At 53.1% G+C, this 12,467-nt stretch overlaps 3 protein-coding genes across 3 annotated transcripts; 2 read left to right on the forward strand and 1 right to left on the reverse strand.

Moving 5' to 3' along the window:
- Window positions 1-3,519: 3,519 nt before the first annotated feature.
- On the reverse strand, window positions 3,520-4,332 carry KRP23_10406 (uncharacterized protein; the record flags this gene model as incomplete). Its single annotated transcript, XM_067880851.1, has 3 exons — window positions 3,520-3,565; window positions 3,630-3,934; window positions 4,006-4,332. The coding sequence occupies 3 exons, from the start codon at window positions 4,330-4,332 to the stop codon at window positions 3,520-3,522; spliced, it is 678 nt and encodes a 225-aa protein (XP_067741152.1).
- A 4,799-nt stretch (window positions 4,333-9,131) lies between these two features.
- Window positions 9,132-10,629, forward strand: KRP23_10407 (uncharacterized protein; the record flags this gene model as incomplete). Its single annotated transcript, XM_067880853.1, has 4 exons — window positions 9,132-9,674; window positions 9,752-10,063; window positions 10,135-10,504; window positions 10,601-10,629. 4 exons carry the CDS (start codon window positions 9,132-9,134, stop codon window positions 10,627-10,629), a joined length of 1,254 nt encoding a protein of 417 aa, XP_067741153.1.
- Window positions 10,630-10,996: 367 nt separating this feature from the next.
- On the forward strand, window positions 10,997-12,408 carry KRP23_10408 (uncharacterized protein; the record flags this gene model as incomplete). Its single annotated transcript, XM_067880854.1, has 2 exons — window positions 10,997-11,419; window positions 12,379-12,408. 2 exons carry the CDS (start codon window positions 10,997-10,999, stop codon window positions 12,406-12,408), a joined length of 453 nt encoding a protein of 150 aa, XP_067741154.1.
- Window positions 12,409-12,467: the final 59 nt, after the last annotated feature.

Raw genomic sequence — 12,467 nt, forward strand, 5'->3', positions numbered from 1 at the left:
CTCGCGCCGATTTTCACGTCAAGTCCTGGTCTTAACATGTTGTTACATGTTAGGAAACCTACACTTGAGGTTTGTATATACCCGCATAGGTGCGATGTCTTTTCTGAAACCAAAAACTGGATGTCGGTGCATGGACATTGGTGCAGGACGTCTCTGTCCGTTGAGGGTGTATATGACGCCATCGTTTCGAAACCCCAACGCACATGTCGTATATACTACATCTGTTGATGAACTTTCTATCGAGGACGTCTTTTCCATGGTGGGCCGATGAGCAAAATGCAGACATCAATACTTTCATGGATTGCACACGTAAATGTATTGCGCTTAGCGTCATGACGCTACAATGCCGCTCACAAAGCGAGACACTTGATTACACTTCCTGCGTGGCGTCTTCACCGGCGTCATCCTCAGCGCTTTCCACGTTCTCTGCGCGTCTTCTTGCTCCTCGCCATGTCTTCTTGCTCCTCTGCCGCGTCTTCTTCCTCCTCTGCATCGCTAGCTCGGCGTCTTCTTCCCGAGGCCCCGCATCTGGATGTCGCGCCCGACGAGAGGACGCGGTCGGTTCTGGCCGTTGTTCCACTAGACGTGCCATATCTGATGGCACGTCAAAGTGTTGCCGGAGTAGTGGCCGGGCCTCACACGATCGCAAAGGTAAACCCTTCAGGTAATAACAACATGTTAGCTACCTCTCATGTGGTATAATACAACATGCCATCTTACCTCTTGTTGCCGTCACTGCAGGCCTCGCAGAAGAAGCGCGTCGCGCAGCGCTCGCCCTTCTTCTGCTTCCGAATGGAGCAGACTTTGCATTGGTGCTGGGGGCGCTTTCGGATGGCACCGACGTACTGCCAATCCGGGAACTCCGTCAGCTTGTGCTCAGTGGGCACAGCACGCATTCGTTCGCCTTGAGCCGGTGGCCCTGGTGACATCATCTAGCAGTAAATAGAAAGACAATTAGATAACAATGAATAAAACGAAATACAATACTCACCGCGTCCGTGAAGTCAGCAGGCGTGAGTTCCAGCATCTGGGCTTGCAGGACGCGCAGGAACTTGGCATGGTCGAGTGGAGGCTCGCCGCGCTGCTGGGGCCTCTCGATAGACAATGTAGGCGTTCACAATTGCCATATCGACGAGGCCCAGAAAAATCGTCTTGTAGTACTTGCGGAACACCACAGCCATTTGCAGCGAATAGCGCTGCAGGCGGAGTTGGTCGTGAATGTCCACGCCCCCCCCCCCCCCCCCCCATCCAGCGCTGATAGTCACGCATCATGGCTGGACAGGGGACAACAACCTTCCGCCCGCCTTGCAGGCGTCGCTCTGAGCAAGGCATGCATGCACAACACAAGTAGTTAGATAGTAGTTCGAACAGCGAATTCCAAGCAAAAACTTACTGCACGACTGTAGCACTTTGCTGCCGCCTGTACACAGAAGGTGTACAGGTTTGCGGTCCCACACAGCAAGGCAGTGAGAGGAGGGCAGCACTTGGCAACCGCCATTCTGGTGGTGCCGCGCGGGATGTGCGGCGGGCGATTCTCGTACTCGGCCTTGATCACAGGCGGGAAGCCCTGCTTGTTGGTCTGGATCGTGCCGACCGTGTATACGTTCCGGCTCAGCAACTGCAGTGCGAGCTGCACGGAAGTGTAGAAGCGGTCGGTCACGACCGCATGGACGCCCCGGCCTGGGCGCCGGCAAGACTTCGTGCAGATTTCGGACGACTGCAGCTGGTCCCGAGTTCGGGTCCGCCGAAAACTTGGTAGGCGACTCCGCCAAGCTCACTGGTGTGCTGGTCAGTCCCGCAATAGACCTCAACCTAACATGTAGTACATACAACATGCAGTAATTTAGTATGCTGCATATACAACATGTTCAACTTAGCCACACACAAAAACACCGCGGACTCCATGATGAAGCCGCGGTGGAAAAAAAAAACATACAATATGTAGCACACCCGTACGCGTACCAAAGACAATACGCAGTGTCAGCACAGCAGGTCATGTACAACTTGGTCCCCCATTTGTGCGGCTTGTCCTTCGGAAACTGCCGCATCACGTTGAAGCGACTTCGTGACGGGATGACGGCTTCGTCGAAGGCGAGGACCGGAGGTACGTTGTATCCGGCGAGAAACGTCCGCTGCATGGTCTCCACGACTGGTGTCACCTTCCACGCACGATCCGTATCTGCCTTGGCATCCGAGTTGTCCGAGAAATGCAGGTTTTGCATGATCCTGCCAAACCGAGCTTTCGGCATGTAGCGGCCGAACGTACCAGCAGGAACAGCACCGACAGTTGTAGTAGCCCATGATCCGACAGACGTCTGGAATGAGGGCACAGCATGCGTGCAGTCAGCAAACCAATACACCTCATAATCTCGTGGCCTTTGATCGGCTTGTGTTGCTTGATCTCCTTCTCCAAAACCTCGTCGTGTGTCACGTCCTTGCCCTGCTCTCTCTGCTTCCGGTGCATCTCGTCGACGCGCTCGTTCAGGTGCTGATCGTAATACCGGTTGCTCTCCTTCGCAATATGAGTCCACAAGCTCCTAGGCATAAAGAAGAACAACAATCCAAAGGCGAGTGGCACGCTCAAGCACCTCAGCAGTGGGTCCGTACTCGCCATCGTAGATTCCTGGATACTCGGTATCATCCGGAAACATTCGGGATCTGAAGTTGCAATATACAACATGAGTGTCAGTATCACATGTTGTATATCATACATGCAAATATTAGCGCGTACCGAGATTCCAGCCGGTCACGCGCATCTCCTTCAAAGCGTTGGTATCCTGCGCCTGCACTGCTTGTTCCGCAGCAGTGAGAAATCCCAATTTGACGTCGTCTTGCCCCAGTCGCGGGCAACTTCTCCACCGCCTCCTTCAAATGTTTCCTGGCCAAGCGCTTGGCCTCGTTCTTCCTGCGCCGAGCCATGATTGCTACTCCGTTCCGTCCGCTTTCCTCCAGCGTGTCACTGTCACCTTCCTCCTCCTCCTCCTCCTCGACTTCTTCCAGATCATTGTTCTTCTTCCACGGCAGCAATGTCGTTGAAGTCGTGGGTGAAGTACCAGCTCTCTGAGTCAGAGCTTTCACCTTCGACGTCTGAGTCCATACCAACGGACGCATCCCAGCGCAAGACAATCTCGCCGAGACATCCGTGAGGTCTCCAGGACTAGTTGAATCAGGCTCGTCAAGGTCTAGCGCTCTGTAACACACATGGACCAAATATACACGTGTGTCAGCCATAACATGGTGTATGGTACGACATGTAAAAAAACATATACAGTACCTCGCAGTGTTTCGCGTCTGCGCTGTCACTTCGAGCGTCGGCGAAGCATCCATTGGCGCTGCAACCGGCACCGCGTCACCACTGGTACTTCTGACAATTCACGCGCAGGTCCTGCCACCACAGGATCCCTACATGTGCACATGTGTTGACATACAACATGTGATAGAATTAGCATGTTGTATAAGACAGCATGTACAAGGCTACCGTACCTCGACGTGGTCCGGTCTGCGGCGACGGCACCGGTCCTACGGGTGCTTACGCGGCACCGAAGGCACCTCATCTGACTTAGACCTTGCGAATATAGGTAATAGCGTCAGTAAATCAACACCATTTCATGAAGCACACAAGTACGTACGGCATTCGAGGTGACGAAACCTCACTCTCGTCGTCTGCGTCGACAGCGGCTTCGTGCGGACTTGTCTTCCGTTTCTTGGCCTTGGCCGTAGACGACGCGGCCGTCTTCTTGCTCCTCTTGCCCTTCTTCGTCGCCTTATCCGTCGCAGCCTTCTCTTTCTTCTTCTCCAGTCGGGCAAGTGCAGCAGCACGCGCGTCAGCACCCCGCTTCTCCTCCTTCTCCAACCTCAGGCTCCTTCTCCCGCTCCAGTGACTTCTTGGAAGCCTGGGCGGCAGCACGCGAACCGCCACGGCCTCTTGCGCCGCCTTCTCTTCCCTCGCCGTTAGCTTCTTCGGTCCCGCCGCTTTCTTGCGCTTCGTTGAGGCCGGGCGCTTACCTTTCGCCCGGCCTCCTTTTCCGCCTTGAGACTGCTCGCTGGGTTCCTCCGCTCCACCTCCTCCTTCCGCTTCTGCAGTGCTGCAAGATACGCAGCCGTCTTGCCCATCGGCGGCCGCCGCGCGGATGGAGCAGCTCGGGCCACACCAGCAGGCCCTGAACGTGTTGGGGCACGTGGTTCGTCCGCCCCGAACTCTGCGTCGTTTGCTCTCTCGCCAGCGAGGTAGCTACGATGCTCACAGCGGTTGAGCTGGCGCTCCCCCACGGAGCGCCCTTCCAATCGCGCCAGGAACGCTTCGGCTTCGCTGCGCGTTTCACGTCTTGTCATGCTCGTTCTCAGTCGTTTTCGCGAATGACTTGGAATTTCCCTTGACACATCGTCAACCACCAATTCGCATCTGGGCGGGAAATCACTGCACCTTTTCAAACCGGTTGTGCTCATCCCCTTCACTTTTTATGGCATTTTTCAGCCTAGCCTGTGCAAAACTGCAGAAATAGTGCGAAAAGGCATGTTGTCTTTAACAACTGTTATGAAAAGGTGCAACCAGCGACGTTGTAATATACAACCTTGAGTCCTGGGGGGTTAAGGCTTACAGCCAACAACAGAGTTGTTTTACCCCGTACTGCGCAAGTGAATTCGGCCAAGCCTGCCGACGGAAATCCGGAGGACCCGAGACTACGACCGCGATACAAAGGGGCGCTGCGACCATTAAGGACGGGTCGTCTGTGGCATCTCCACCTCATTACATCAAGTCCAGTTAGGTGGTGACCAGAGGCGCTCCGGCACCCTGGGTTGACCCACCTATTTCATATCCTAGTTGGGTCGCTAGCGTGCTGGTGTTTGCCCATTTCATTTCCCTTGCTATTCGAGGTGACTGACTAGCAGTTGTCCCCGAAGTGATAGTTTAACTGCTGTGTGTATCGACTGACTATAGTATTTGATAGTTTCTCTCTTAATTGAGAGTGGTGCGCGCTTTATACGAGTGTTCAGACTGACTAGGTGTCTGAATTGTAAGACTCGAGTGAGCCTAGCGAGTGACCCACCGTCCAAGGGTCGAAAGAATAAGTGACGGCTATTTGTATTGTATAACTCTGTATTTGTTGGCTATTGGTGTTTGGGGTGCATCCTGGTAAAGGTGCATCCTGAATTCCGATACTCTGGGTGTGAAATCCAGACTACACTCTGCCTTTCTGTCGTTGAGAGTGCATCCGGAAGTGGACGTACGCTCGGCACAACTTCAAGGCCACAAGCTCGGTGAAGTGCCGTTTCGTCAAAGACAAACGAGCCGACAGGGATTCCGCAAGGTACCCACGCCACCAAGAACCCAAGGTTTCGCTTCGCGGTGAGATCTTGGATACTTGTTGACTCCTGCAAGTCTTCCCCCTTCAATCCTGGAGGAGGAATTCCTGGAGCGCGCTATACGAACCCCCCTGGGCGGTAAAGGTTTCATCGACCTCGCCACAGGGTTGTTCCGTACAACCCGTACTTATCCCAAAAGTACAATTGCCATATCAACGTCGAGGTGGTGCACGGATATTTCAGCTGTGAAATATCTATACAAGTACGTCTACAAAGGGTCCGATAAAGCTGTGCTAACTGTCGAGGCAGTTCGCGCGGGTGGAGAGCTCCCTCGGCAAGAGCCGAACGAGATTCTTCGCTTCCTCACGGCCAGGTACATATCTCCAGTTGAAGCCTGTATCCGCTTATTCGACTTCTTGATCCAAGGAAAGACACACGCAGTCACTCAGCTTACCGTTCACGTTGAAGATGCCCAAACCGTGTTCTTCAGAGCGACGGAAGACCCGGAGCGTGTCCTTGGTCGTGGGAATCACACAATGTTGACCCGCTTCTTCGAATTGTGTGCAAGCGACGAACCCGAGAACCAGATCGCGAAGACAATGCTGTACCAGGATACCCAAGGAATTCCGCTGGATGGGAAACACGAAGTGCTGGGTTCGACGTAAAAGGTACCAGGCTGCAATTGGTCGGGTGGTGCATGTTTCACCGCGTGATATGGAGCGCTTCTATTTACGCCTGCTATTATGCCATCGCCGAGGACCGAGGTCTTTCGAAGACCTGCGGACAGTTGATGGTGTGCTGTGTCCCACGTATCGAGACGCGGCTGAACATGCCGGCTATCTGGAGAACGACAGCGAATGGGTTTTGTGTTTGTCGGAGGCTGCCGAGTTCCAGATGCCGTACCAGCTGCGCCAGCTCTTTGCAACAATCTTGGTCTACTCGGCGCCTACGGATGTTCGGGGTCTTTGGGGCCAATTCTTCAAAGACCTTTTGCTTGACTATGCCTACAGGAACCGAGAGATGTTGGACCCTTTTAAAGCGTCTGTTGTGACGTTCGACACACTGAAGAGTATCCAAGACTTGCTCAGTGTTAGTGGGTACTCCGTCCAAGACTTTGATCTCCCTCGGCTGAGCGAGTTCCCTCGCCTGGTGCTTGAGTCTGTTCTGCAAAACAACCTCATCCGACGAGAGCTAACGGGATATGACGCATCTGTTCTTGAACAAATTGTGAGCGAGGAGGACCACCTAAATGAGGAGCAGCGCTTGACCTATGATCAGATCACTCAAGCTGTCGAGGACCCACAGGAAGGCAGGAAGCTATTCTTCGTTGATGGACCAGGCGGTACCGGGAAGTCGACACTGCTTCGGAACATACTGGCCAAGGTTCGTCTATCCGGAAAAATTGCAATCGCGGTCGCTTCCAGTGGGATTGCTTCTCTGCTGCTTATGGGAGGTCGGACAGCGCATTCTACCTTCAAAATTCCCTAGAAGATAGACGGTGAATCTACTTGCAACATCAACAAGCGATCTCAGGTCACAGAATTGATGAAGAAAGCAAGTTTGATAGTTTGGGACGAGGCACCCATGGCGCATCGGCACACGTTTGAGGCAGTGGACAGAACGCTTCGTGACGTTTTGGATAACGAGGCAGAACCTTTCGGTGGGAAAGTCGTTGTGCTTTCGGGAGATTTCAGGCAAATTCTCCCCGTGGTGAAGAGCTGCTCGGCTACAGAGACAATCGACGCATGCCTGAAGTCATCCGAACTGTGGCTACTTTTCCTGAAGGTGCGTTTGACAGAGAACATGCGTGTTCGCACGGCTGCCACCTCCGATAGTGCTGCAGAAATGGCTGCGTTTTCCGAGTACCTGCTGAAGGTTGGAGAGGGGAGACACGAGGTACACAATGATCTGGGAATGACTACATGAAGATTCCACGTGACATGCTCATCGACAACCCCGCCGGTGATCCAGATGAGGACGAGGAGATCCGACCGGGAGCTATTCCGCGAGGTATGCGGCGCATGATCGACGAGATGTACGCCGATATCAACAATACGGAAGTCGCAACGGACGAGTACTTTGCGGGTCGCACCATCCTCACCACCACGAACGCGATAGTCCATCGTATCAACGAAGCCGTAGCGGATCGTATGACTGGGCCAGCTCGAGAATATGTGTCCACAGACTCAGTGGAGGATGATGAAGACGGGAACTTATTCGAGCAGGAGGTGCTCGACTCCATGAACATCAGTGGCATCCCACCCCACAAGCTGAAACTCAAGAAGGGGATGCCGATCATCATGATGCGGAACTTAATTCCCGACCTGGGGTTGTGCAACGGAACACGCCTGCGAATCGTCGAACTCAAAGACCATGTCATCCACGCCACCATCATGGCCGGCGACAGGCAAGGCCAGCATGTGTTGATCCCGCGCATCGTGTTCATCAGCGATGGCGACATCCGCGATTTCCCATTTCGACTGAGACGCAGGCAGTTTCCTATCCAGACTGCCTTTGCCATGACGATCAACAAGGCGCAGGGACAAACGGTGCAGTACTTGGGACTGTACTTGGCGACTCCTTGCTTTTCTCACGGTCAGCTGTATGTGACCATGTCAAGGGTTACGTCGAGATCGAGATTCAAGGCGTTGGTCGAGTATCCAGAGCGGGAGGAAGAAGACGGAGTGTACATGGCGAACATAGCGTACCGACAGCTGTTCGAGAGGGCGTAGGCAGCGACTTTGTGTGAATGCATATTTTAAGAAAGGAATGCATTTTGTGGTTTTGCATAGCGCGGTAATTGTTGAGAGTCACCATTCCCCCTCGAGCGCAGCGAGTACGCCTGTGGTTTGAAGTCCGTGTGCGAAGCACGCGGGTGAAAACCCAGGACCAAACAGTGCATGGTAGACAAGCGGAGGCGAAGCTTGCGAGCCGTAGCGGGCTTAGGGCTCGTGGTACAAGTCAACAGTAAAATATACCGATATAAAACATAACCCTGTCATAGTAAACATAGTAGTGAAGCGAGCTGGACGAGCGAGCGAACGGGCACCAACCAACCATGCACCCACCGCGCGCAACGCGGGCAGCGCTCGGCTTGTTTCCAACTAGGCCGGGCAATGGTGTAGAGGCCCTCTGCCAGTATTTATATCATTATTCATTTAACGAGGTAACCTTCGCGATTTAATGGAATGGACAAATTTAGAGCGGACTAAAAATTCGTTTTGAGAATCAGTTGAACAAAGTAAGGTGGAATCGACAAATTGAAAGCGAAAACATGCTAAACCTATGAAAAAAATATGCTACTAAATATATATTTTCACAGGTCTGGCAAACTTTCGCTCTCAATTTGTCGACCCCATCAAGTCTCGCGGACATCATGGTCGTCTGTGAGGACGGTGAGTTTGCAGCCCAGGTGCTGCGTCGTGGCACCGCCGGTCGAGCAGGCTTGTGTCAGCCGGCTCTTCTCTGATCAATCAAGACTGGAGTCGTGGCCAGCTTCATGGTCCACTAACAACTGGACGATCATCAACGGCGAGTTTATTTTACAAGGCAACTACAGCATGGCCGCGTTCGATGGAGTCCGCCACGCAGAGGCATTTGAGACGCGCACGGCTCAGGCGCAACCTTGATTCGACCAAGCGTGAGTTCGAGTTGCTATGGGAATAAGGACGGGTACTGATGCGGTCCACCCTGGCGAATACGGGAGGATGGGGGGGGGGGGACAACTATACATGAGGGCACCATAAACGCCCCGAGCGCACCATAATCATCGGCCAGCTGGTGGAGTCAAAGTGGTGACGACCATACCGCATTTTGCTTATTTTTCAATGAGTTTTCTGGTGGGCGACGACGACGACGACCCAACCGTGGTGGAGGAAGCTCTGGCTTTCATTGATTCCTGCGGAACCGAGGTGGAGGACTCAGGTGCAAGCAGCGGCGCGAAAGTAGACACCGAAGCAGACGACGCTACTCGAAATGCAGACTACCAGACACGCGACCGACTTCTTACAAAGCCGAAGGCGAAGAAGCGCCGAATCAAGACATTTGCGAGTTCATCCACGCGGCAGCTGCAACGCAAGAAGGCGGAGATGACATCGCTTCGAGAGCAAGCGCTCGTCCTCCAGGCTCACCTGAATGTGCTTACGCGTGCGAAGCATTCAGCGTTGGCAATCCCCCAGGACACATCCAATGAAGCTCAGAATGCACGTAATAACACCACAATCTCTGAATGGTACGACCGGGCCGTACGTCACTTTGTGCTACGACAGCAGTCCGAAAACACCAACAAGCAGCTGAAAGTTATCCTGGCAAACCAGAGGCAAGTGGTAGAGTCTCTTCGTGGGGTGTTGCAGAGACGCAGTGTTCTTGACGTACGTATTAGCAGGTATCTTTTGACTTGATGCAGCTTTGTGCCCTGGTGAAACTAATCCCTTTGGTACTCACGCAGGGTATTGACCTCGTGTTTGGTGGTTCGCCTCCGATTTATCGACCACCACAACCTTTGGACAACAGCCCAGGGCTCCTCAAGATATTGGAGAAACACGCGGACAACTTGTACGTCGATTCGAAATCCGGACTCGGGTGGGACCAGCCTTGCCTGGTTTCGTCCAAAATGAACGTGAACAATAACACGCAGTACGGCAAGGTAATTGAGATCGAGACTGTGACTCCAGTCGAATGCTCGATCCAACAAGCATCTTCGATCTTGTGGAAGGACCTAAATACGGTGCACGACATCCCCGATAAGCGATATCGCTACGTACGTGTTCTGCAGTGTTTCTTCGCTGTTTCTTTTTGTCATTAACTAGCATGTGTCCTCTAATGCAACAGCTACGCGGAAGTAAGCCCAACTCGCTCGAAAAGAGCTTCGTCATGACACTACGGGGAGAACAGAGCGACATTGAGATTAACGGGAGCCATTTTTCTCGCAAATTCGAAGAGTCCCAGCGGATTGTTCTGGTAAAAGCGGACTCAATCATTCTGCAGACACAAGGGCTTGAATTTCGATCGCCATCATGGACAGTCATCACTGCATCCGAGGTGAATCCTTGCGTTGCGTCCGTGGTGCGTAGCTACCTGCGCATTTATGCAGAGGTCGAGCCTAATCTAGCGGGTCGAGTTGAGGATGTCGAACGCACACGAGACTTCGTTCTCAACGAGCTTAGCAAAATGATGTACGGGTGCGCTCTGAAGACTCAAGGTGAGCTCATCCAGCAGTCGTTTATCCTTTAGAGCATCTTAATGGTGTTAAGAGGTACTGATAATTTTCTGATTGACGAGGCTCGGATGAATTCAGCATTGGTGGCAGATTTGAGTTCCTTTTGAATGTTTTGCTAACATACAGAAGACTTCAAAGTACTAAACCCAGTTCTCGTTGTCAACACTGGGGGTGTTGACCTGGTCGGGAGGGATATTTATACTCAACACAAAATGGTGTGCATGACGTGAAGCTTGACGCTGTGACTCGCCATCTCACCCAGCTACACCAGAATCGCTAATAAGGCTTGGAGGGAAGATACAAGGGGCATATGGCGAAGGCGCTGCTCATCAGGACACGCCAACATCCCGGACCTTATTCATTCTACCAACTATGACAGCGTTTGCCTCTAACAGGTAGGCTTCTCCCTCACATCCAATTTCGCTCTGTACCGCAAGTGCATCCCAACTTCAGTCCTAGACGATACCGCCAGCCATGGATCCTCGCACTTCGCCTATCACCAGTGGTAACGCGTCGTTGTACAACATTGGGGATATTTTGAATCTGTCTGCATCAATGGACCTGCTGGACGACGACGACTTCGAAAGCACGATGATGATGCTCGATAACACGGGCGCTGTCTCCGCAGCCACCTCACCCACATCGGCATTTCAAAGAGATGACCAAGACAATCTCGAATTGAACCTCACGGGACTGAGTGATGCCTTCAACCCGCAAGACACGGAGTCGCCTCTCGCCGCTAATGTGCAGCACCCACTAGCTGCTGGTGTATCTGGATTTCCAGCCGGTGTTTCTTCGTGTCTTTCGCCTGACTTGAAGATCCGCATTAATGGCCGTACACCCATGGCTGGAGATGTATTCATCAAACAGGAGAGCGAGCTGCCTGACTTTTCACCGGTCATGGACTCCTTCTTGCGTGAGTCCTGGGACGACATCGTCGGTCCGGGGACACGATCAGCGCGTCCCTCTTTTAAGACGACCAGCAGTTGTCCAAGCTCGTTTACAATCTCGACTACCCCTGGGCGTGTGAATCCGTTACCACTCAATTTCCTCCTTCCCGTTCCGTCGCCATTTGGAAGTCAACTCCTCGCCAAGAACGTGCCGTACTTCGCACCATCAGTGCCGCTGCCCCCGCCGACTCTGCGGACAGTTTCGAACACGTCTTCATCTTCGACAGTGTCGTCCACTTCGTCTACCAAATCGAAAGGAACTCGTCGAGCGAAGCAGTGTATAGCAGAAGGATGCACTCGACGAGCGCAATCAAACAACCGGTGTAAGACCCACGGGGGCGGCGCACGATGCCAAGTGCAGGGTTGCGACAAGAGTTCACAAGGTGGAGGGCTTTGTCGAGCACATGGAGGTGGTAAGAAGTGCCGGGTTCCAGGATGCTCGAAGGGGACGCAGCGTCTTGGACTATGCTACTTGCACGGCGGAATTCGCCGCTGCATCATGGAAGGCTGCAAGAAGAAGGACCGTGGCAATGGCTACTGCATCTCTCACGGTGGCGGTCGGCGGTGCGAGGCTGAGAACTGCACCCGGTCTGTACGAAAGGGCAATCACTGTCAGATGCACCAAGTGACAGCCGACGACACCCCTTTCCAGATTAGTCGAGGCCAGGGCCTCACTTCATCGTAATTGCATTGGCACACCCACCAATGTAAGGAGTCTGCGTGGTTCCAAGCACACCTTCTTCAGCAACTGTAAGCGGTGGAATACGCCAATACATGCCTATAAAACAACTGCATTGAGCTTACTTTGAGCCTGCCTACATCAGGAAAGGAGAAGCAGCCGAGACAACACTAACGGCTGAAAGTACTGCAGGGGTCACAATTGGTGTGGTACTCGATCCGATGCAGCGGTTGCAGAAGAAGATGCTGCGGCACTAGAGGAAGGTGTAGCAGCATTCAAGGTGTCTGTGATCGTCGTCAACCTCTGGAGCCCGAAC

Source organism: Phytophthora ramorum (assembly GCF_020800215.1).
Source record: "Phytophthora ramorum isolate Pr-102 chromosome Unknown Phyram_PR-102_s0010, whole genome shotgun sequence".
Taxonomy (NCBI): Eukaryota; Oomycota; class Peronosporomycetes; order Peronosporales; family Peronosporaceae; genus Phytophthora; species Phytophthora ramorum.